This window comes from Carcharhinus amblyrhynchos, chromosome 1 (assembly GCF_965287045.1).
Source record: "Carcharhinus amblyrhynchos chromosome 1, sCarAmb.v2.hapA, whole genome shotgun sequence".
Classification (NCBI taxonomy): domain Eukaryota; kingdom Metazoa; phylum Chordata; class Chondrichthyes; order Carcharhiniformes; family Carcharhinidae; genus Carcharhinus; species Carcharhinus amblyrhynchos.
Genome location: NC_137324.1, coordinates 102,588,451 through 102,614,858, shown reverse-complemented (window position 1 = coordinate 102,614,858; position 26,408 = coordinate 102,588,451). Strand labels below are relative to the sequence as shown.

The following is a 26,408-nucleotide window of genomic DNA, read 5'->3' as shown; positions in this document are numbered from 1 at the left end:
TGATTAGCAAACAGAATGCCTACTATGAATTTTCTTCTTGCACTAGTTTGAGTGATACTTTCAGTGCAACTGAAAATCTCACCATCCTCAAATGAGTGATGGGAATGTAAGGAAATGTGGAATAGAAGAAGCCATTTAGCCCATTAAATCCAGCCATTCTAAAATATTGTTTGCACTTCACAGTCTCTTGAATTCTGCCAAATTTACTTACCTAATGCTCTGAAGCAGATGAATATAGCCACAGGTAAAATTTATACACGACAGAATCAACAAGCCTCAAGTTCCAATATCTTACCCCCAAAGAGCAAGTTGAATACTTTCTATTAAAAGCAATACTGTATTGAAAGCTCTTAAACAGGAAGCTAGATGAATACTCTCGCTCCTCAAAGTCATCATCATCACACCACACCAGACAACGACCATCTCCAACAAGACAGGATATAACTAAGACTCCTTGACATTCAATGGCATTACCATCACTGAATCCCCCACATTGTGGGGATTATCATTGATCAGAAGCTGAACTTGACTAGCCATATAAATACCGAGGCAACAAAAGCAGGTCAGTGACTAGGAATCCTGTGGCAAGTAGCTCATCTTCTGGCCCCCACAGCTTATCATCTACAAAGCATAAGTCAGGAGGGTAATGGAATATTGTCCACTTCCCTGGACGAGTGCAGCTCCAACAACACTCAAAAAGCTTGACATCATCCACAAAAAGGCAACCCCTTGATTGCTCCCATTTCCAGAACCATTCATTACTTGCACCATCAATAGCTACCATGCGTACCATCTACAAGATGCACTGCAGGAACGCACCAACCTTCCTTAGGCAGCAGCTTCCACACCCACCATCATCAAGGAGGACAAATGCAGCAGATACCTAGGAACACCACCACCTGGAGGTTCCCCCTCCAAGTGACTTACCATCCTGACTTGGAAATATATTGCCGTTCCTTCACTGTCACTGGGTCAGAATCCTGGAATTCCCTTCTTAACAGCACTGTAGGTGTGCCTTCACCTCAGGGATTGCAGCAGTTCAAGGAGGCAACTCACCACCACCTTCTGAAGGCAACTAGGGATAGGCAATAAATGATGGCTCAGCCAGTGATGCCCATAGTCCATGAATGAATAAAAATAAATCTGATTCAAAACAGGAGGAAGATAACATGTATCGATAAAATACACAGATATCATAGAACATAGAACATTACAGCGCAGTACAGGCCCTTCGGCCCTCGATGTTGCGCCGACCAGTGGAACCAATCTAATGATCCTCTAACCTAAACTATTCCAATGTTATCCATATGCCTATCCACTGACCATTTGAACGCCCTTAAAGTTGGCGAGTCCACAACTGCTGCAAGCAGGGCATTCCATGTCCTTACTACCCTTTGAGTAAAGAACCTACCTCTGACATCCATAAATGACTGTTGTTCAGCTGCAACTCTGGAATTCATTGAATCAGAGTAATACAGATTTTTGGTGTTTGATGTCATGCAGCATGAAATTACCTTGGGGAAAATAACTGAATAAAAACAGCTTAGTAAAATGTGCAAAATGGAGACTGTACTGTACAATGGGCATTGCACGATACTGTCAATCTTGAATAAACATATTCCCAGTATTCCTTATTTACTGTAAGAAAGTTTTAAACATCAAAATAATGTTATAATTTTTTAATCAGTATTTAACCCGTGTGGTTAGTTACCCTTTGCATGCTGCAAATTTCCTGCAATGTTTATAAAGTTGAACTAAAAAATACACATAAACAACTCTAATTCCAATCACCATTTTGTTACTGCTATTAAAATAGAGACCATGGGTAGAATTTTTATGGTGGCATGTTGTTCCTGATGGTGGAATAGTAACTGGGTGCTATTTCTGCTTTCTTTTTGCTGATTATCATGCAATTCCAATTAAAACTTAAGTGCTGGCAGTGCACAATGAAGACAAGTGCAGTCACATGGCAGGGAAAGCTTTTCGGTGGTGAAACCCACTGTCAGCTAACAATACAGCAGGTACATGCAGGCTATTAAAGAGCCTTTTGGACCAATAGAGAGGCCTAACTTTGGAGCTGTTGGTTCTTTGGATGAATAAATTAAGGGCATGGTCAGTCTTTAGGCTATCTAAATATTGTGGAAAACCTGATCAGCTGCTCTGCTGAGCAAAGAATTTCTCAAACTGCTGGTGGGATCCAAAGTTTAAAGAATATTTTAGCACAAATACTCACCCCCATTGCAAGGAGTCTCTTGGCTTTTAATGTAAACTATAATAGGAATTACGGGACAAGCACGTTAGTAAGCAGAACTAGTGCTTCTGCCCTGCTCCTGCCAACACACTGGGGAATAGTTGAAGGATCTGGATGGGCCTATTAAGGTGTGAGGAGCCAGGATTATAACTGCCAGATCAGTACATGTTTTGGCCAAATCCTAACTCCCCATATCTTTCACACAGTGTTCATTCTTATAATGAGGTCGAGTTCAGCTTTCAGTAATGTGTCCAGGATATAAACTGAAAACCCTGTGTGTAATTGCTTTCAGCTATTGGACTTAGTTTATGCCATCACAAAATCTCAGGCTAGTCTTCAAGTGGTACACCGTCACATTTGATCTTGCTTCAAGTCTAAATATCAGCCAAATTTAATTTTACAAAAGACGAACAAGCACACATGAAAGTCATAAAATGTGTATCTGCTTACAATAGGCAATCTTCTATCTAACTCAAGAAGTTAAAATAATAAGGAAGGCAACTGTTAGGTCCAAGCCAACCTTTTAGAAGTACTTTTTAAATATGCATAATGCTATACCCCCTCTCAAGATTTTCCAACTGTTCTTCTGACATTAACAGTCTTTTTTTTATATATCCCAGAAATGAATACCAAGCCTTCTTTGATTTTAAATATCTGGCCTTCCAAATTCAAAAACAGAACCAAACAGGCAGCACAGTTAAAGCTGAATTATATTTCTCTCTTGCCTCTAACTGAGGAAACTTGTAACATTTTGTTCAAGTAAGCTTAGTGCAGGAATCCACAGTCATCTTTTAAACTGCTTATGACTGGCTTCAAAGAAAATTAGAAAAAAATCTCAATTTTGTTATAGCTCCAGTAGCCTTTTTAATAGCTTCTCTTTGAATATTTATCTCCAATTGCAGCCTTTTAATCACACTTTCCACCCTTTGCAAAAACTGCCACAAAATACTCTCTCTGAGTCCCAGTTCTAGAAGAGGGCAAGGCTGGTTGTGACAATTCCATGTGTGGAGTTTCAATAGCTAGTTTCACCAGCCACTGGGGAGTCAATAGGCTGGACGAAATATGGAGCACCAATTTCCTGATGTGGGACAGAAAAACACAGCCAACGTAAGGGAAGAAGAAGAAAACTCTTTACATGATGGTCACTGGATACTTCAAATTCGTTAATTTAAAGCTGAATGGCTGACCAGCATTGATTCTGCTCCCTGGCTATCTCTGACAATTGCCCATATCACACACACTGTAGGCTATGAATTGCCATAAACTGAAATAAGGGCATTTCCTTTAATTCCCATGCTCATTGTAGGCTGATCCTGACACTTACATTGGAACCAAAGGTCCAGTGCTTGCAGTTCTGCTTTACAGTTAATGCATCAGACTGATAAACCAACTTGGATGCATCAAATGTTGAACACTTTGAAACTATCTTGCCTTGGGCCTTTATTCATCATGACATTTTTGAATTATCAATCAGCTTAATCCCACTCTCACCTCTACCCTAGTTGTCCTCGTTTACAATAAAACCATTACCTCTCACCTTGATCATTCTCCTGGTACAGCTCTCATTGCTACTTCCTTAAATCCCTAAAAGGATGCAGACTTGAATAGTTATGCCAATCAGATTTGGCTGGACCACATCAAACCCTATCGGGTCCTGCACTCCCCTGCTAAAATGGTTCACTATCCCTGCAACACCCTAGCTTCCCTCCTCCACTACCAGCTGTCTTCTGAACCCTATCTTTCGCAATGTCACATCCAACAAATGTAAGGACCTCATGGATTGTTGTCATGAAGGTTAAAACCATCCATTCAGCTGCCTCTTTTGTTTTCTCCTTCTAATCCACAAACCAAACATTCCACCAAGTTATCCTCTCTTCAAGCTTGCATCCTTTTCTAGTTTTTCTTTCTCCCCATATGCCCTATCCAAGCTCACCTTGTCCAGCAGACATGCCTCCTGCTCCTTCAACCCTATGCCCACTAAACTTCTGATCACTCCCTTTGCCTTCCTGACTCCAATGAAAGCTAATAATGATAGCAGTTCTCTCCTCCTCAGGTACTATTTCCCACTCCTCCAGATCTGCCGTCATCACCAATTTCTCAATAGTAAAACCTGACCCTATTGTCCTTGCCATCTCATCTTCACCCTTTCATTCCTCTCTAAGGTTCTTGAACACATTGTCACCTCCCAAATGGGTTAATTTGAACACCTCCATTCAGGTTTCTATCCCTGCCACAGTACAAAATCGTTCTTACTCAGGTGGTACCTGCTGCCCATGGGCTGCATGCGGCTAATCAGAGTTCTGAGTGCAGCCTACAAGCCATTTTACTGACCAATATCCACCACAAGATTATGCTTGTTTTCATCCACGTGGTTTATTCCTGCTGTATGACTGAAGTGATATGCATATAAAGGGCACATGAAATGAGATGCTAATTGAATATAACATTGACCGCGAGAGGCGTGAGCTCACTCTGTGCTCAAATTGTAAATATTATTTTTGTTTATAACATTTGAAGTTGATAGTTCTATCAATATATGAATGATTAAGCATTTTCTATAACTTATGAAATATTTGGTATGTATTAAATGCATTCAATCTGATTAATGGGGTGATTGGTAAACAAGCCCAATTTCAATCTTGCAGCCTACTGGGATGAAGGAGGGCCACTCATAACGGCTCACTCGGTAGCCTAGGTTGCCATCACTTAACGTCACAAATGACATCCTAGCTGACTGTGATCATGGTAACTTACTTCTCTCCTTCCTGCCTGCATCCTTTTATATAGTTGACCAACATCAATTTTTCCCAAAGTTTCTCATCTGTAATACAGCTGGGTTCCCGTCCTCATCCAGCACTATTCTTTTCTAACCAGTTGTAGTCTGAGAATCGCTTGCAGTAGTTTCTCTTCCTGCTTCTGCATCATTACTCTGTTGTTAACCAAGGATTTATCTACAACAAATATACATTTCCCCTAAGCACAAAACCCAACAGGAAAATGAATCAAATAAGTTAAAGATTGCATGAGGTCAAAGGAAGCATCTTATAAGATTGCCAGGAAAAGAGGTAAGCCCAAGGATTGCAGGCAATTTAGAATCCAGAAAAGGAGGACAAGAAACTGATCAAGGAAGGGAAAAAAGAATATGAATTCAAACGAGTGAGAAATATAAAAAAAAGACTGTAAAAGCTCCTTCAGGTATGTGAAAAGGAAAAGATTAGCAAAGACAAATGTGGGTCCATTACAGGTGGAAGCAGTAGAATTCATAATGAAGAATAGGGAAATAACGAAGAAACTACACAATTACTGTGGGTTTGTCTTCACAGAGGAAGATGCAGAAAATCTCCCAGAAATACTAGGGAACCACAGGGCTTGTGAAAATCAGGAACTGAAAGTAATAATAAAGAAAAATTAATTGAAGGTTGATAAATCCCCAGCTGAACTTGATGAGCTACATCCCAGAGTGTTTAAGGAGGTGCCTACAGAGATGTTGATGCATTGATCTTTCAAAATGTTAAATACTATGGAAAAGCTCCTGCAGACTGCAAGTTAGCAAATGGAATCCTCTATTTAAGAAGGGAGTGAAAGAGAAAATAGGAAACTATAGATCTGTTAGTTTGAAGTCAGTTGCAAGAAAAATGTCAGAATCGATTGTAAAGGATGTGATAACTAGACACTTGGGAAAATGATGATATGATTGGGCAGAATCAACATAGATTTGAGAGGGAAATCATGTTTGGCAAACTCGGAGTGTTTTCAGGATGTTACTTATGGCGCAGATGAAGGAGAATCTGTGGATACGGTCTATATGGTTAGAAATGGGGATGTTTGCTGATGACTGCACAATATTATGCATAATTTGCAACCCCTCAGAGACTAATGCAATCCATGTGCAAATGCAGCTAGACCTGGACAATCCAGGCCTGGGCTGACAAGGGGCAAGTAACAGTTGCATCACAGAAGTGCAAGGCCATGACCATCTCCCACAACAGAGAATCTAACCATCACTCCTTGAATTAATTGGCATTACTGTTAATAAATCCTCCACTATCAACACTCTGGGTGTTACCATTGACCAGAAACTGAACTTAACTAGCCATATGAATACAATGGCAGGTCAGAGGTGAGGAGCATTCTGTTGAATAGCTCACCTCCCGATTCCACCTTCTACAAAACACAAGTCTATGTAATGGAATATTTTCCACTTGCCCAGATGAGTGCAACTCCAATAGCATTCAAGAAGCTCAACACCATCCAGGACAAAGCAGCCCACTGGATTGGCAACTCTTCCACAAACACTTGTCCCTCTACGACCAATACATAATGGCAGCCATGTGTACCATCTACAAAATGCACTGCAGGAACTCTCCAAGGCTCCTTATGAAAGAGAAAATACAGAACTACAGATCTGTTAGTTTGAAGCCTCTTGCAAACCCACAAAAGCTACTAAGGTCAGCAGAGGCAAGGGAATGCCACCACCTGGAAATTCCTCTCCAATCACTCACCATTCTTATTTGGAAATGTATCGATGTTCCTTTATCGCCGTTGGTCAAAATCTTCAACTTCCTCCCTAATAGCAGAGTGGATGTACTATACCACAGAGACTGCAGCTGTTCAAGAAAGCATCTCACCACCACCTTCTCAAGCACATTTAGGGATGGACAGTAAATGCTGGCCTAGCCAGCGATGCCCACATCTGATATTTCTTTTTAATTTGGATTTTCAGAAAGCTTTTGATAAGATCCCACTCAGGTAGTTAGTAAACAAGATTAGATCACATGGGATTGTGGTAATATACTGGTTTGGACTGAGGATTGGTTAACAGACAGAAAATAGGAAGTTTGAATGAGTCATTCTCAGGATGACAGGCTGTTACTAGTGGGGTACCACAAGAATCAGTGCTGGGACCACAGCTGTTCACAATCTGTATAAATGATAGGGCGGCATGGTAGCACAGTGATTAGCTCTGCTGCTTCACAGCTCTAGAGGCCTGGGTTCAATTCCTGGCTCGGGTCACTATTTGTGTGGAGTTTGCACATTCTTCTCGTGTCTGCGTGGGTTTCCTCCAGATGCTCCGGTTTCCATCCACAGTCCAATGATGTGCGGGTTAGGTTGATTGGCTATGCTAAAAAATTGCCTCTTAGTGTCCTGGGGTGCGTAGGTTAGAGGGATTAGTGGGTAAAATATGTAGGGATATGGGGGTAGGGCCTGGGTGGGATTGTGTTCGGTGCAGACTCGATGGGCTAAAGGGCCTCTTTCTGCACTGTAGGGTTTCTATGATTCTATGATTTGCGTGTGGGAACCAAATGTAGCATTTCCAAACCTGCTGATGACACAATTGGGAATGCGAGTTGTGAAAAGGATACAAGGAGACTTCAAGAGGATTCAACAAATTAAGCAAACGGGTAACAGCATAATAGGTGGAATATGATGTGCATAAGTGAGAAGTTATCCACATTGGTAGAAAAAACGGAAAGGCCGAGTATTTCTCAAATGATAAGATGTTGAGAAGTGTTGATGTCCAAAAGGACCTGGATTTTCTATTCATAAATCACTAAAAGCTAGTAGGTATGTGCAGCAAAAAATTCCAAAGGCAACTGGTATAGAATTATAGAAACTCTACAGTTCAGAAAGAGGCCAGTCGGCCCATTGAGTCTGCACTGACCACAATCTCACCCAGGCCCTACCCCCACATCCCTATATATTTTACCCACTAATCCCTCTAACCTACACATCTCAGGACACTAAGGGGCAATTTTAGCATGGCCAATCAACCTAACCCGCACATCTTTGGATTGCGGGAGGAAACTGAAGCACCCGGAAGAAACCCATGCAGACACGAGGAGAATGTGCAAACTCCACACAGACACTGACCCAAGCTGGGATTCGAACTCAGGTCCCTGGAGCTGTGAAGCAGCAGTGCTAACCACTGTGCTGTCCCAATTATGTTATGCCCACATACAGAAACTGGGTGTGTATGTTTCCAAAGCTAAAAGCAGAGGAGTCAGAGTGAGATGAACCTTGGGCTTTGGTTAGAAATAAAGGTTAGAAATGAGGTGTGTTGGCCTTCATTGCAGAGGCATTTGAGTCCAGGAGAAATTATATCTTTTGCAATGGTATAGAGGCTTGGTGAGACTGCACCTGGAGCACTGCGTAAGTTTTGATCTCCTTAACTAAGGAAGGATATATTTGCTGTAGACGGAGTACAACAAAGGATCACCAGTCTAATCCCTGAGATAATGGGATTGTCTTATGAGGAGAAATTGAGGAAACTGGATCTCTATTCTTTAGGGATTTGCGAATGAGAGATGATCCCAACGAAACTTACCAAATTCTTACAGAATGTTACAGGGGAGGTATAGGTAGGATGCCCAATCTCAGAATAAGGGGCAGACAGGTTAAGACTGGGATGAGGGAGATTGCACTCACAGGGTGATGAATCTTTGGAATTTTTTTATCCCAGAAGGCTGTGGATGCTCAATCATTCAGCTTGTTCAAGATAGAAATTGATAGATTTCTGGATACTTATGACATCAATGGATATGGGGACAGAGTAGGAAAGTGGCATTGAAGTGGATGATAAGCAATTATATAAATTAATGGAGGAGCAGACTCAACAGGCTGAATAGCCTAATCCTGCTCCTTTGCGCTTAAGGATATTTTTGCCTCCCTCATTTCATGATGCTTCGTGGTGAGATAATATTAAAACACATCATGTTCCATACAAAGCCAAGTGACAGCCAGCTCTACATCACTTTACCGCTCCCACCAATTGTGAATTGTTATGTTGCTTATATAATATTCAGTACTGGCTAAGCAGAGACATCCTCCAACTAAACACTGGTATAACCAAAACCATTCATTGCATAGCCACTGACTCCAACATTTTCCCTGTAAACTGTCTCCAGAGGTTGAAACAGGCCTTTCACAATCTTGCATGTCTTACTTGATGAAGACGAGCTCTCCTGGTTGGCCTCCTTACTTCCAGCCCCCTATGCTTGAACTCATCCAGAACTATGCTATCTGTTCCTGAATTTGCAACTCATCACCTACATGCTTGCTGACCTACACTGACTTCCAACCCAGCAATGCCTTAAAGTTCTTACATATGCTTTCAAATCCTGCACATCTATATAATCCCCTCAAACCCTACAACCCTCTGAGATCTCATGTTCCCCTAATTCTTCTGCATCCCCAATTTAATTTGTTCCACCATTGATGGCTGCATCTTAACTCTAAACTCTGAAATCTCTATTTCTCCTCTTCAAGATGCTTCTCAAAACCTATTTTTTAACCAAGTTTTTGATTATCAATCTTAAAAATCACGAGGTCCTGTGTCAAATTTTGCTTGATAACATTTTTGTGGTGCGCCTTTAATATGTTAAAATGGCGAATAATTGTAGATGCTGTTATCTGCGTATATGACATAATAACTTAAGAGGTGCAACTGAAGTGGCTATTCAAGTCTTTATCATGTGTGCATCTTTGATCTCTTTAAAGATTGACTATGAAAAGACTCATTGACACAATATGTGTCAAAGCTGTTTTACTTCAGTGTCTGTGAAGATTCAGAACAACAGTTATCAGGCAAATAAAAGCAGCAAATGCTGGAAATACACAGCAAAGATTCTGAAAGGTTAACATTGTCTCTCTCTACAGATGCAGCCAAACTTGCAGACTATTTCAAGCATTTTTTTAAATTTCAGAATTCCAGCATCCATGGTATTTTGCATCTGTATTAGTTACCAAGTTTAATTAGTACAAATTATCATGTAATAATATAAAATAATGGAACGTAACAGTTCTCCATATTGATGAGTCAGCTTGCTTGATAAACAAAATAATTATTCTGATCTTCTCATAAATGTTCCTCAGCCTAGCAAACATTTTATAATCTGACTGCTTGTGTCTCTGTCTTCACATTTTACCTTCTGTCCATAGACAGAATCAGGCTTCTAAGCATTTATGAACTATTGAGTAAGGGTAATCAAACAGAAAAGCTAGTATGTATGCATATATATATATACACATACATACATACACAAACTTCATATCTTATGTACTTCTTCTGAATTGGAGTTAATATATATGGCATTGAAAGAATATTTTAAACTAACTCTATTTCCAAATTCTTTCTGAAGTAACAAATAATAGTCAAAAAATCCAAAAGAACAACAAGGTCAACATAGCTACTGCTTCCTACCTATAGATGGTATCGAGTGCATGCAAACTTATCGATGGTACTCAAAAGGTTGTTACTTGAAAAGCACGTTAGTATTTGTGAAGAAACAGTCAAACTTCTCCATAATGGTGTAATAAAATGTAATGGTGTAACTATTTTAAATAGCTGTGAAATATACTTGCCAAACAATATTTATTTCCTAGTTACCCAGAATTGAAACAGTCCAGGCTAGAATAGTTATTGACAGGTTTTTGACAGACTCAAATGGAACCCAAGTTCCTGAGGTTAGATCATTTGTTTAGCTTCAGGTTTATATTTGAATGACTGAAGAGAGTACATTAATGGTGGGAGTGGAAAACTGTAAAAGAGAAATTTAAAAGGAAATAAGGAAGAATGTCAGAATCTGAGGATGGAAATTTTGCTGCCTTTGCTAAGGTTAGAGGGGGACGGACTGAGAAGTGGCAAGCAAAAATGAAGGAAAGGAAATTCAAGTTACAATTATCAACATGCAGGCAAATGACTTAGTAGGCCAACATTTGACTCTTTGAAGTGGAGGTGACTGCAAGGATGATGACTATCTGTCCACAACATCATGGTCATATCCATGACATCGTCACCATAATTCTGCATTGCAGCATTCCTGCAAGGAGGTAGAGCCAAGTTTCAGGCCAAGCTGACTACTACTGCAATGGAATCACTACCTTTATGCTGAATGACAGCCATAAGTGCTCCTACCAAAATGGGAAGAACTACAAGTTCTAACTTGAACCCATTCTACCATTTCCGAGAAAAACTCTATTTTTTTGCCTTGGTTTTATATCTCTTAATAGCCTTGCCTAAATATATGAACATCAGTTTTAAAATTTTCAGTTTTAATTTTTCAATTGACCAAGCTTCAACAACATTTTGCGAGGAAAAATGTCAAATTTCCAATATTCTTTGCGCACCAAATGCTTCCTGACATCAATCCTGATGTTACTACCAAGCCTGAATTTTATGATACTCCCTTGTTCCAGACCCTCCACCAACCTCCAGCCCACAGACGAAATAGTTTCTGTCCAACCTATCAATTCCTTTAATGATTTTAGATACCTCAGTTACAGCACCCCTTAAATTTCAAGTGTATTCAAAGAATATAACAAGGTCTACGTAACTTGTCCTCATAATTTAACCCATTTAGCCTAGAATTATTCTGGAGAACCTCCATGGCCTATCTATCCTTGCTGAGATACACTTTGCAGAACTGAATGTGATGCTCCAGATGCATTCCAACTAGAGCTTTATAAAACTCTTTGTATTTCAGACACGGCTCTTTATCTGTCTCTCTGCTGACCCAAATCCAATGCAGGCAGTTTTTCTGCAGTGATTAAAGGTAGTGCCCCAGGATCTGTGTGGGTTGGTGGCATTTTACCAGGTATAGTCAACCTGGGTGTGCTGACTGCTGATCACCCCAGAATGCCTTCCTTTTCTGCAGTGCCACTGAAAGCATGACACATTGAGTGTCATCATTCTGAAAATGGTTCTTTGGCATTCATGCAAATGGTGAATGGTGCCACTGGGCCTACTATCTCAACTTCCTTTAGGAAGTGGGACCTCCACATGCACTAATTAACTGTCAAAGTAAGTTATGTTCACAATTTGTCTGCAAATGCAGATGTCAGAAACCTGACAGGTGGGCACAAAGCACCTCTTGTGCAGCCTGACCTGCCTGGCATCCCTCTGTAGATCCTCTTCTTCTTTTTCCAAACACCTCAGATAGGGGAATTCCCATTGAGAAACCCATTGGTTGCAGTAATGGTGCTGGGGGGCAAAAAAAATTGAACAATTGGCACAAAGGCTCATGAGAAGTGCCACAGAAAAAAATACTGAAATGGTCAAAAAATGACTTACATATTAAAGATTTAAGTTACTTACCTGTGCCCTTGGTTAAACTATCACTGCAGATGATTCCCTTACAATGTCAGACTCTGATTTCACATTATTATTCAATTGAAGCTGATACTAATTTGAGATGGGAATTTGCTACATAGCAGCATCCTTCACTCTTAGAAACCACACCATGGCATAACGTTGGTGGATTTCTGGTAGAAAGGAACACATTTTCTACAGCTGGTTTCTTGATTCAATGCCACTACTACTGAGGGTCAACAATGGAAAATCTAGACTACTATTTCCAGCCTATGGTAGAGAATCTGGTCTGACTGATCTTCCAGGTAGTTCCATTGCTGGAGGAGCTGCCCATTACTACACACAACTTGGTCTGAATTAAAGATGCAGGGCAGGTTCTTGCATGCATGATGCAGAAGCAGCCCTCTATTGCCAGGCAGTGACAACTGGCAGGGCTACAGTGGAACAAAGAAGCTGCTATTCAAGAAAGGAGAATTTTTTTTTAGTTCTAACAGGCTCAGAACAGGGCCTCATCCATCTTGTTGGGAGTCTTGGAGTCAGAACAGAGGGAGAGATGGCTATTTTCAGGCTTCCTCCCTCCATCAGAGCCATCAGCTGTCCTCCTGCTGCCACCCCTGTATTGAACTTACCTGGGATTGGCAATAGCATGGCAGCAGGACAAGAAAATAAGCTGCTTTCCCTCTCCTTACCACCTGCTCCCAACTGAAAAAGATCAACTAGTTGATTTCTCTGCTTGGGTGGGGCAAATAAGAAAATTTCAGCCACTGTTTTCAAAGACCAGGATCCACCAGCAGGTTCTCCTGCTCCATTCTCCCTCTCCTCAACAGATTTCAGATCACATGTTTAAGAAAAATCTAGCCTTCGGTTCTGGCCGCTTCCGAAATAGCAAATTTATATCTTGCTTTCTTATTTGTCTTATTCAATTAAAGGTCCTATTTAATTTACAGCTATATTATTCTAAGAGTCATAATTAACTCTTCAGATTGATTACAGACAATTTAATCAACTTAGCTGATAAACAATATTCACAATGAATTATCAGATTTGGTTTATTAGCACAAATACATATGCTCATAATAAATCCAGTAACAACAACACCACATAAAATACAATTGTAAGATATAAACGCAAACACATAAAAAACGCAAATAATTGACTCCTAAAAGTGCATAACTAACTAGGATATTGCTAATAGTTTCTATTTCTTTCACTAATTTTTTTGAAAAATATTGTATTCTGTGCAGAATATTTTGAATTACAGTCGCCTTGAAAATAATGCAAGTATTGCAATTGCTATAAAATTAACATCCATTAGCATGTGTTTCTCCCACACCAATTTATACCAACTTCTTGCTGTTAGCTCCATCTTCATTGCATAATTAAGCTGATTACCCACCTTTAGATGTTGTAATCATCTTTCAAATGAAGATTAATAGATGTGGCAACTCAGATTTGACTCTGAAAATGAGTTTGATTTTGGCATTTATCAAATGGATCTGAAGTTTACTGATCTTACCCTGAGGTAGTTGAGAGTGAAGTTAGTCAGCCCCATACGAGTAATGTTTTTGGACAGTTGTTCCAGCACCTGCGGATCCTGTGCCTGAAAAGAGCAATAAAATTAGAACATGCAATATTTGATCAAATGAAAGCAAGTTGCTTTAATGCCAACAACTGTACCTATTCGTACAGCACATGTCAGGAATGAATTACTTACTGGTATTTAATAGGGTTCTGCTAAGAATTTGAGTATTTTTTTCCAAAGGCCACTTGTACTGCTCCTACTGACATCATGATTTATATTAGCAAAGATTCTCCTAAACTCAATAGCTCAGTGCCACACCAAGCAATGCATTTATCCATTAATCCTTCAACAGTGGGGATAAGCAGGTCAAATACATTTGTAAACAGTCGGCCTTTATGATTACCTTAATGTACACATACTGCTTAATCTAGCCATACAGAACCAGATATCAGTTCACCTGAATGGCAGTGTTTCCAGAGTCAAGGCAGGAGCTTACTGACTTTACAATGGACTGAAACCTTCAACAAGCCTACTGAAGAACCACTGTACAGCATCAAGAGGCAGAATGGAAAAGCCATAAAGTTGACCGTCCTTATGTGTCACTGATGGATCTCATTGCTAAGTTAGAGTAGAGCCTACGTTGTACAAAACTATCCCACACTCATTTCACTGAATCCTAACATTAAGATTTGAAGAATGTTAAAATTTTTGAATAACCTTAAAGAAAACTTGTAAAAAATACAGTATTCCATCTCTCATTCTGAATCAGGAAAAATACTCATCCTTTCCATTTCATCTTTTATAAGTAATACGTTGACCACAAAGTAAAACCTAATCAGTGAGTACTTCTGTTTAAAAAAAATTCAATTTATAATTTGCCTAAATTAGGTATGCTATCTGTTCAGCACTTCTGGTTGAAAATGGATGCAAACATTTTAGTCTTGACTTTTACATCTGCACTAAGCTCTGCCATCATTGAAGATGAGGATGTTAATGAAGCCTCCTTCTGATGTTAGCTGTTTAATTGTTCACCACCATGTACAACTAGATATAAAAGAGCTGAAGAGCTTTGATCTCATCCATTGATTGAGGGAGCCCTTAGTTCTGTCACTAGCCTGCTGTTCCCACTGTTTAGCATGGATGCAGCCCTGTGGTTTGCCACTACCAGCTTGGTTCCTCATTATTATATACACTTGGTGCTGCTCCTAGCATTCACTTCGGTACGCCTCATTTGAACTAGTGCTCATCCCATGGCAGGATGGTCATTATAGAGCAAGAGAAATGCCAGGCCATGAATTTACAGACTGTGATTGAATACAAATCTATTGCTGCTGACAGATCTAAAGCAATGATGTGGAGATACTGGCGTTGGACTGGGGTAAACACAGTAAGAAGTCTCACAACACCAGATTAAAGTCCAACAGGTTTATTTGGTAGCAATCGCCACTAGCTTTCGCAGCATTGCTCCTTTGTCAGGTGAGTGGGAGTTCTGTTCACAAACAGGGCATATAAAGGCACAAACTCAATTATTTCAGAATAATGATTGGAATGCGAGTCTTTATAGCTAATCAAGTCTTAAAGGTGCAAACAATGTGAGTGGAGAGAGCATTAAGCATGGGTTAAAGAGATGTGTATTGTCTCCAGATAGATCAGTTAGTGAGATTTTGCAAGTCGTGGGTATTACAGATAGTGTGACATAAACCCAAAATCTCGGTTGAGGCTGTTCTCATGTGTGTGGAACTCGGCTATCAGTCTCTGGTCAGCGACTCTGCACTGTGTTGTGAAGCCACCTTATCAGAAGGTCAGAGGCTGAATGCCCGTGGCTGCTGAAGTTTTCCCCAACAGGAAGAAAACAGTCTTGCTCGGTGCCCTCTTGACAATCACCAGGCAGCTCCACCAGGGTCATGTGGTCGTCATTCCTACCAATATTGTCATGGACAATTAAGTGACAGGTCATTGGTGAGGGCAAGGTCATGTACATACTTCCCTGCCATAGGTTCAGTCTGGCTGCCCTGTCCTTTAGGACATGGCCAGAATGATCAAAACAGCCCTACCTAGGCACTCTTGATGGTGGACATTGAAGTCATCCACTCAGAGTACATTATGTGCCCTTACTCCTCTTGGTGCTGCTTCCAATTAGTGTTCAAACTGGCAGACTACTGATTATCAGCTGAGGGAGGGCAATGGGTGATAATGTTTCCTTGCCTGTGTTGGCCTAATACCATGGGCTCTGAAGTCAATGTTGAGATCTGCCAGGGGCACTTCTTCCCAACTGCATATTGTGCTGCCATCCTGGTGGATCTGGCTACCGATGGAACATCACATACTTAGGCCTGGTGATGAAACAGAGCTGGAATGTTGGTTGAAAAGTACAATTCTGTGAGTATGATTGTCAGGCTGCTTGCTCGACTACCTTGTGGAATAGTCTTCCCAATGTTGGCACAAACCCTAGATGTCAGGAAGGAAAACTTTATAGGATTGACTGGATTGGATTCTGTTCTTTGTAGCAGTTTCATATAATGGTATGACTTACTCAGATATTGTGGAAGGTAATTAAGAGTCAATCACCTGGCAATGTTTCAGGTCAGATCAGGTAAAGCTGATTTCCTGATTTCTTTCCCTGATGTTTATGACAATTGGGCAATTTTATGATCATTATGACTGACAATTAAGAGCATCAGTGTCGAATACTTTGGTTAGAAAATTCAGTAAATTTAAAGTGTCTAAGAAACTAAAATTTAACCAGAAAGTTGGACGATTACTTCCCTCTGACGTGGAGAGAAAATGAATACAGGGCATTTTTTTTATATTAGTGCCACAAATAGGCTTACATTAACACTGCAATGAAGCCACTGTGAAAATCCCCTAGTCATCATACACCGGTGCCTGTTCAGGTATACTGAGGGAGAATTTAGCACTGATAATAATTAGCTGCAGTTATTGTAAAATGAACTGGACTTCACATGCACTGTATTAAATTGGAAATTCAAGGTAAATGAACTTTGGAAATCATACTTAAATCAAAAGAACAAGCACTGTTTTTCAAAGACTTAATAGAATTGATAATAATTCATGTTTCCTCTGAGCAACATTGCAACTATTACCAAAACAGTTCAGTCACCAGCGTGGAAGAGTGTCAGAAAACCAGTGGGAGAGAGAGGAAGAACGAGACCGTGAATACATCAACATTTTCTCCAATTCTTACATCTGGTGTTCCACTATCCCGATATATGCATACATCCACCCAATTTTAGATAAATATTTCATATCCTACATGCTGAGATTTAAACATCAGATGTACTGAGTTTATGTTTTATTCTGTAAGTGTGTAGCAGTGCACACCTCTCATAGATTAACTTATTGACAAGAATGGTCACGTTTCCACATATTCATCCATCTTTTGTACAATATCAGTTGGATAAATATTGAAGATAAGAACTAGACAGAGAAAAGTCAAATAAATAGAAACTAGCAGTTCATGGACCGTGCTATTTGGTGGTGAGTATCACAATGATACAAATCAAGAAATAATGAACATGAACTTGCAGAACATTCTGCCTTTCATCTGTTTGCTTAGAGCAATATCAATGTTCATGGCCAAATTCTACTACAATAGATCCAGAAGAATCCACTGGGGGGTGGGAAGGGTCAGGGCGCAGTGAAGGAATCTTCTCTTGATCATGATTCAGTAATTCATTCTGTTTTTCTTTTTGATAGTTGACTACATGCCTTGATTATGGATGCCTTTTCAAGCTGTGAAACAATATGTTACAGAGAGCGCACCAGCTAGTATCCTCTCAGGGAGATGTGATGTGTCAGGCAGATCATTAAATGTTGATGGCAGCAGCATCTGGTTAAAAAGCAAAACTAGAAGTCTCTTTTTCAATGGTTTCTGCTATACATCTGCAACAATGTTCAGTAATTACTCTGTGTACCATTTTCCCATGTGATTTGAAACCTTGGACTGTTGGAATGTGAGCTAGACAGCTATTTAACTTACTGAAATTCAAATTACGACAACAAAATCACTGAAATTAAAATTTGGCAACATGTTTTGGAGCAACCAAGATATTCTTTTTCACATAACTGTGTTATAAAGAGATTATGTATAAAGAATGCATCATGATAAGAGACATAAATAGCTGACATAAAGATATAAATTATTTCTCAGATATAACAGCATCAAACTGAGCCAATTTCCTTTTTACTAACAAGTTTGATGTCACAAAACATAATATCCCAGATAAAGTTAAAACAGAACGCAATAAAGATCTTTGTTGAAACTTAAAACAGTATCATTTCCTATGCACGGTAAATCTAATCATTCTAACAGATTTTGCAATATGCAATAAAATTTACCAGGGCTGTTCTTAATAGCAACGCTTTGGTGTTGGAATGTAACTTGTTTATTTGTTTGACAAAAGGCATTAAGCTTCTTTCTGATTCTTTGGTGGATTCACTGTTCCAAGTCTCAATGCAGAAGTGGGGCTTTGCAGGATGTCAAAGCAGTCAGCAAACACTTGCTCACAAAAAGCATGAACTAAAGCCAATGATAGCTCAAGGAGTGAGCTATAATAATAAATACTTCAGGCTTTCAAAAGTAAACACACTTTTTTTCCTGATTCAGGTGCCTTTTGAACAAAACGTGCAAACATAAAACTTAAAATCACTCTCATTCCTACTTAATTCTGACAGCAAAAAAGGGAAAAATAATTTGAAATTTTACATTTCTGAGCACATCTTCAGGGCTCCTAAAGGTCTGGATTACTTTCCTGCAATAAATGACATTTTGAAGTTCAGTCAATTAGGGCTTAGGAATTCCCAGGTAAATGCTGGCCAGACACAGTCTCAGTTGATCTTCTAATCAAGAAGATTGCACAACGTAGCACTCAAATCTTTCAGTCGGGGCCTGAATGCACAGTTTTGTGACTCAGAGGCAAAGAGTACTACCACGGACACTGAATGAGAATGTCAGTCATGGTTTACTTGCAATTCAGTAGCCACGTTTCCACAAACGAATACAATATTAACAGTCAGAGAGTATGGACAGAGAAAGAAACATATTTACAGATGATCTTATACATCAATGACATAAAATAATAGTGATAACTTTTACAAATTTGAGGTTTTTAGGAATACACAAACTTTATTCAAAATTGATGAACATGATTCATTGTTGAGAAAATAAAAACAGATTTATAAATTAGTAACATAGTAATGAACAAGGAAGTAGTACCAAATGGGCCTCTTACTCTGCATTAACAGAATCCAAGCAATAACTGAAGTATGTTTTCTTCACAAGTATTTTTGGAGCCTTTTTGTGCAGGGATAGTTTGGGAGGATGGGGGAAAAAAAGAAAGTCAGGTCACATCAATTGATAGGAATTAAGGAACAAATGCAATTTGGTTTCTTCCTCAGATTGTGCATTGACAAATAAAACTGATTTAGTAAACACATTTCCATGAGATGGAGGTTCTCCTTAAACATATAATCACCTGTAACCTAAGAACGTAAAAATTAGGAGCAGGAGTAGGCAATTCTTCAGTGTGTTCCACAATTCAATACAGTCATGGCTGATTTCATTTTGGCCTCATCTTCAACTTCCTGCCCTCTCCCCATAACCATTCATCCCACTACGAATGAAAAACCTATCTACTTCCTCCATAAATTTGTTTAGCGTTACGCTGTCCACTGCACTCTGGGGTGGATAATTCCACAGATTCATGACCCTTTGAATTAAGTAATTCCTCTTTATTTCTAATCTGCCACCCCTTAGTCTAAAATTACGGCCTCATGTTTGAGAATTATGGCCTCTCGTTCCCCCAACAAAGGGAAATATCCACTTTATATCTACCCTGTCAGCCCCCTTTAGCATCTGATATATCTCAATTAGATCGCCTCTCATCCTTCTAAACTCCAGCAAGTATCAGCCTAAATGGTTCAATCTCTCTTCATAAGACAAATCCTACATCCCTGGAATCAATCTAGTGAATCTTCTCTGAACAGCCTCCAATGCATTTATGTCCTTCCTCAAGTAAGGGGATCAAAAGTTAATTCAGTGTTCCAGATGTGGTCTCAGAAATGCCCTATACAATCGCAACAGCACTTCCCTACTTTTATACTCTATTCCATTTGCAATGAATGCCAAAATTCCATTTGCCTTCCTTATTGCCTGCTGCACCTGCATACTAAACTTTCTGCAATTCATGCACCCAAATCCCTCTGCACCAAAATATTTTGCAATTTCTCTCCTTTTAAATAATATATTGCCTTTTAATTCTTCTGACCGAAGTGGAAAACCTTACACTTATCCATATTAAATTCCATCTGCCAAATTTTGTTCCCTTCACTTAACCCACCCTTACCCATTTGCAAATTTCTTATTTTCTCATTACAACTTGCTTTCCCACTATTTTAGGGTCATCTGCAAGTTTAATTATAGTACCTTCTATTCCTGCATCCAAGTTATTAATATAGATTGTAAATAGTTGGGGTCCAGGAACCAAACCCTGTGGCACCCCACTAGTTACAGATTGCCAACCAGAAAAAGACCAAGTTACCCCCACTCTCTGCTTTCTTTTGGTTAGTCAATCCTTTATCCAAGCTAATATGTCACTTCCAAGCCCATGAGATCTTACCTCATGTATTAACTTTTTGTGCGGCACCTTATTACAGACAGAATATTTAATCAGTGTGGAACTTATTAGATTCCTAGTCCCAAGTTTGGGTGCAACTCACTCATTAGCTTTGCCTTTAGGGAACTGGGTAGTACTCATTGAGGTAAAAACTGAACAATATATACTAAATTATGATCAATTTCAACTATAAAGAGATATTATATATTGAAAAGGTTTTATTTATATAATGCCTCAGGATGTACCAAAGTGTTTTACAATCAATTAGGTACTTTTGAAATATAAGGATGGCATTTTGGTGTTGTAGTGTTTTTCTTAAATAGCACCTATTTGACTAATTATATTTTCCATTTTCTTTGGTCCATAAACTGTCATAGAACATCAAGTGATGTTGCTGTGTTATTAGCAATAAGATACAAGGATTCTGACTTGTATACATTAAGGGTTACACAGAAGTATTTATAAATCAGGCTTTGACAGAAAAATGACATTTGACTTCAGAGGAGCAATAAAAGGATGTTACTTACATGCATGGCAAGAATGCTGCGTGGGACTAACTCTCGGTAGTGCCGGATGGTAAAGTGCCATGTCTTTATTCTCATCAAGTCATCAAATGTAAACTCCAGAATCAACCTTCCTTCGGTGCAAACCTGTCAGGTTGGCAACAAAGATTTAAAAGGAAAGAAAGGAGTTAAAAATTTAAAAAAAAATACAAATGAGCACTTTTTCAATAAAGTAAAGGAATGAATAAATGTGACATTTAGCCTTAAAATCAAAGAGTATGGTCTTTCTCACCAAACTTTGACTTATTTATGTACTTGGCAGATTTTCTCTTTCATCGTGTTCTTAAAAAGTGTCTTTGATATTGGAGGACTGCAATTAAGAAAACATTTGCTGTTTTGCTCAATTCCTGTTGCGGTTCTCTGAGCTGTGACATTTTACTACCATGGCAACAGGAACCAGCTGATTAGTTGGCATGGCAACCAGAAAGATCTAATTCCAGCAGACGCGTTATAATCAATGCTCCCAGCACAGATGGTCTCTAGAGGATCAACAAGAAAGAGTCTAGCAAGCGTTCAGCACATCACATGGAACTACTACATGGCACCAGAAAACTCAAGTTTTTTAAATCTCAGTTTTTAACATTTTCTGTCAAAATATTTTTTGAGTGAATTTGTGCCTCCACAGTGGAAACAATTCTTATTTCAGGTATTTGATATTGTCTGTCAGATTTTGTACAATACCTTTCAATGCAAAATAAATCTCCCTCTGCTTTGCTCCAACATGCTCCCTTAGACCCAAACTTAGCAAAGCTTACCTAGTGGACCAATTGAAAACTTAAGTTCTCATATCACACATCTTTGTGGGCTCTGTGGTGGTCAACCTCATGCTAACGAGGGCCAGTTTGGTCCTGAACTTTCTTGGAGCGGTGGCCAGAGTTGAAGGAGGGTGCAGTTCGGGCTTTGGCGGGTGGGGGTGCGGGAGGAGGTGTCACACATCAAGTCATGAAGGGTGGTGCCTTAGGGGACAGGGTGTTATGTCATTTTAGGTCAGGCCTCAGTGGGGAGAGGGTTGAGAGTTGAGCTGGCAGTGAGAAATCTCATAGGTTGGGGAGTTGCTGTGGGAGTGGGGGATATCATTCTTTGGGGCTGGTTTCCAGTGCCGGACAATTGCTCAGGAGAAGTTTGCACCTGCTGGTAATTTCCTCGCAAACCCTTATTTGTGAACTTCCAAAGCAGATTCCTCAGACTATCTTTGGGATATCCCCGCTCCTCCTCCTAAAATACACACCCTTGTGCTTAGAACTTACAGCACAGTGTGTCTTGGATTTGTAAATGCAAAGAAATGGGTGAGACTGATTGAGCCCATTCCACATCAGAGTTTTATATTCAAGAAATAGAAAGCTTTAATTTCAATCGTCTGGGCTGGATTCAAGCAGAGGTACTAGATGTGAAAGGACACCGCAGGAATTCTCCTCCCTGTTTTTCTCCCTCTTCAAATAAAGAACTGATCAATAATGATTTAATGTATTTTTTGCTGCAGATGCCGACTCTCTGGGATATAATTCTGAAGAAACCAGTAGCCCCCCCAGTATCCTATCCGAGTCATCACTCCCTACGTGTAAGCCCTGATTCATGCATGGATTCTTAGCTGAGTCTGATTCTGTTCATAATTAGGCACTTTCTGGCAGTGATCGCTGGTTTAGAATTGCACGTGGGGATAAAAGCTAATTTTCCCCTTCTTGAACCAGGGATTTGAGGCCAATCCGTATCACTGCAACCGAGACAGCTAATTTCACACAGATGGGGACTCAAAGCTGGTATTAGAAGATCTTGATGCACCTCTGGGCAGTGCCTTTATTCACATTCCCAACAGGGAAGCTTAAATCTAAATTGCTCTTATAGTCTGATCATTTTAAATATTATTCCCAATTTCACCGTGAAAATACCCAGTTCGTTTTTTTTATTATTTTAAGAAGTGCGCACTGCATTGTCTGCATTCATGAAAGTCTCCACACTGTGGACTGAAATTTTTTAAGGTTTCCCATCCCTCCAAAGTAACCAGCTTCAGATGCTCTCAGAGGTCTACTGAGAGCAGCCCAGTGTGACCTGTCTGCTGACTGTTCGTTGCCGATTGCAAGGATGTACTTAAATATCACACAACACTTTTCCTGAATTATCGATCCCGAGAACTTGTAATGCAGGGAAGGAAAACAATAGTCTAGTGTACATGCATGCCATACTTCATGCACAGTAATAAAAATATTTTCACGCAGCTTAAGCTGCCTAAGATTAAAATCCATAGTTTACAACATGACTCAAGACTGTTAAACTGAGAATCAAAACCCATTTAGACGTGGATTAATTATCTGAAACCCAGAACCTCTATCATGTCAAAGGAGAAGGGCAAGGGAACACCACTGCCACCAAGTTTGCCTGCAAATCCCACAACACCTGGCCTGGAAATATATTGTCATTCCTTCGCTATCACTGAGTTGAAATCCTGGAACTCCCTACCCAACAGCACATTGTAAGTATCTATACCTTTGCCTTTTTGGACTGCAATAGTGCAAGATGGCAGCTCACCAGCACCTTCTGAAGGGCAATTAGTGACAGGTAATAGAATCTGGTCTTGCCAGTGATGCCCACATCCCAATACTAAAGCAAAGTTGCTTTCAATTATTAGGGTCCTACCAATCAACTTACTTATCATTGAGGAGGAACTTTAGTGAAATAATGTGCTAGAAATAGTAAACAAATTGACACAGATCCCAGTGACACGAATCAAAAGATTAGTGATGGCTTTGGCATGCAATCCACTGAAATACTTAATTGCAGGGCTTGAAAGGGGAGGTTGGTAAACATTATTTATATAATGAAGTAGTGACTATTATATTAAACTAATTACCTGGTGTGAATTGCTACAATTCCTAGTTCTTTTTCATCTTGTGTACAAAAATTCATAAATATATTCCATTGTTTCAAATTATAAACCATAGTTTCTATATTTGTGAAAATCAGTTCTGCATGTCATGCTTTCCACAGTGAGAGGCACACAACCAATATCAATTGAATTGGCAAGTGCCACCTTGTATTGCAGCATTTTAAGCATGAATGATGAATAATTGAGATACTAGTTTTTACACCTGAAGATGAAGTCTTCAATAATTTAAATATACAACAAGCACCTTTGAAGCTACAGAACTCTATAATTTTATTTCTTAAAAAACCCAAAGACTGATTTTAACAAAAATGAATTAAAATTGTTATTTATCAGCAAAAATGATTCTTACACTGTAAATTTTAGTAGCTGAGAAAATTGTGTGAAGCATTTATTCCTATCTTTGGTAAGGACTGCCTCATTAAATTTGCAGGTCCAACTTACAACATTCCTTTAATAAGAGCCACAAAATATTTTAAAAAGGCTCTTGATTATTTCTGAAAATGAAATTTCTAGAGAACTAATGCACAGAATCAGATCAAAATTAAGGATGTAACCAGATTTTTAAAAAATACATTCATTTTTATCTACCAAAAATGCAACAATAGTGCATTTGATCAGTTGGATTGTGGACAATAAGATAATAGTGTTCCCTTTGACAATAACTGTTATGCTGCCAAGCCATAACCAGAGCAAACGAGTCCTGGATTTAATGCAGTGACAGTGTTGACCTCAACCTACGTCCATACCCACAGTTTTCAGCAGCAGTTGGAGAACTACGTTCAGCAGTGGAAACGCTGTTAAGATTTCCTCTCTTTAGCCCAGGAATGCTGAGGCAAAAGCTCATCTCCTAACTTCTGTCTTTGCTGTAGTCAGCTAGCTCACACAGTGCAGTAACTGAACTAGTTATCCCCTGTTCAATATTGCTTCACGCTACATCATGTCATGCATTTACTGAGAACCTACCGCGAGCGCTACACTATCTTTTTGAACTAACATATGTAACAAGAAAGTTTCATGGTCGTTACATTAGTGAAGAAATGGCAGATAGGTACAAAAACAAACATCTTAATTTTCAGAATATGGGACATATGATAATTGTGTTAAAATATTGTAAAAGTTTTAAAAGTCAAAATAATGATTTAAATTAATAATTTTATCTTGCATCAGCATTCATGGGGTACCTGTACAATGCAATATGACACAAAACAGTACAATCTAGCTAATTAGCATAAAATAGTACATTTTAAAAGCATTTTACAAGATGGATACATTTCTAATGTCCGAAAATACTAAAGAAGAAAAATATTGCATACTTGCACAAAAAGTAAATGCATGATATGAGTGCCTGGGTATTTTAAACATAGCCACTTCTGCTACATTAAGTTTTGGTGTTTTCCAAGAAACGATACTGACCTGTTTTCCTTAACCATGTGGATGTAATTAGTTAAAGAAGATCATAGAGACACAGAAATTAGAAGCAGGAGTGGGCCATTGGGCCCTTCGAGCCTATCCGCCATTCATTTTGATCATGGCTGATCATCGAATTCAATATCCTGATCCCCCCTTACTCCCATATTCCTTGATCACTTTAGCCCCTAGAGCAATATCTATTTTTCTTCTTGAAATCAGACAACATTTTAGCCTCAACTACATTCTGTGGGAGTGAATTCCATACATTCACTATCCTCTGGATGAAGAAATTTCTCCTCACCTCAGTTTCAAAATGTTTACTCCCTATCCTCAAACTATGACTCCTAGTTCTGGACTCCCCCAACATTGGGAGCACTCTTTCTGAATCTACTGTGTCCAACCCTGTTAGAATTTTCTAAGTTGCTATGAGATCCTCTCTCAATCTTCTTAACTCCAGTGAATATAATCCTAACTGACTTGGTCTTTCCTCATATGATAGACCTGCCATCCCAGGGATCAGCCTGGTAAATCTTCGTTGTTCTCCCCCTATAAACAAGGGCATCCTTCCTCGATAAGGATACCAAACCTGCTCGAGATGTGGCCTCACCAATGCCCGATACAATGGCAGCAAAACATCCCTATCCCTGTATTCAATCCTCTCACTCTGAAGGCCAACATACCATTTGCCTTCTTTACTGACTGCTGTGAATAGAATAGAATCATAGAAATCATAGAATCCATACAATGCAGGAGGCCATTTGGTCCATCAAGTCAGCACCAACTCTTACTCAGGCTTACCCCATATCCCACATATTTACTCCACCACTCCCTCTAACATACATAACATGGGTCACTAAGGGGCTATTTAGTATGGCCAATCGCACAAAGCTGCACATCTTTGGACTGTGGAAGGAAACTGGAGCACCCGGGGGAAACCAATGCAGATACAGGGAGAATATACAAACTCCACAAAGACAGTCATCCAAGGCCGGAATCAAACCCAAGTCCCTGGCAGTGTGTGGCAGCAAAGCTAACTACTGTGCCACTGTATGGTAACAT

At 39.5% G+C, this 26,408-nt stretch overlaps 1 protein-coding gene across 13 annotated transcripts in view; it reads right to left on the bottom strand.

Annotated features, from left to right (window-relative positions):
• Positions 1 to 26,408, bottom strand: part of LOC145343633 (LIM domain-binding protein 2) — a 484,019-nt gene that overhangs the window by 45,357 nt on the left and 412,254 nt on the right. For 8 of the 13 annotated variants that reach the window (XM_080189839.1, XM_080189901.1, XM_080189818.1 and 5 more), the window contains 3 exons: positions 21,023 to 21,145; positions 13,855 to 13,938; positions 12,135 to 12,230 (listed from right to left, as the gene is read on the bottom strand). In XM_080189839.1, coding sequence (XP_080045965.1) covers positions 12,135 to 12,230; positions 13,855 to 13,938; positions 21,023 to 21,145 — 303 coding nt within the window. The remainder of the gene's footprint in view (positions 1 to 12,134; positions 12,231 to 13,854; positions 13,939 to 21,022; positions 21,146 to 26,408) is intronic. The other 5 variants (XM_080189828.1, XM_080189867.1, XM_080189876.1 and 2 more) reach the window with 1 other exon arrangement.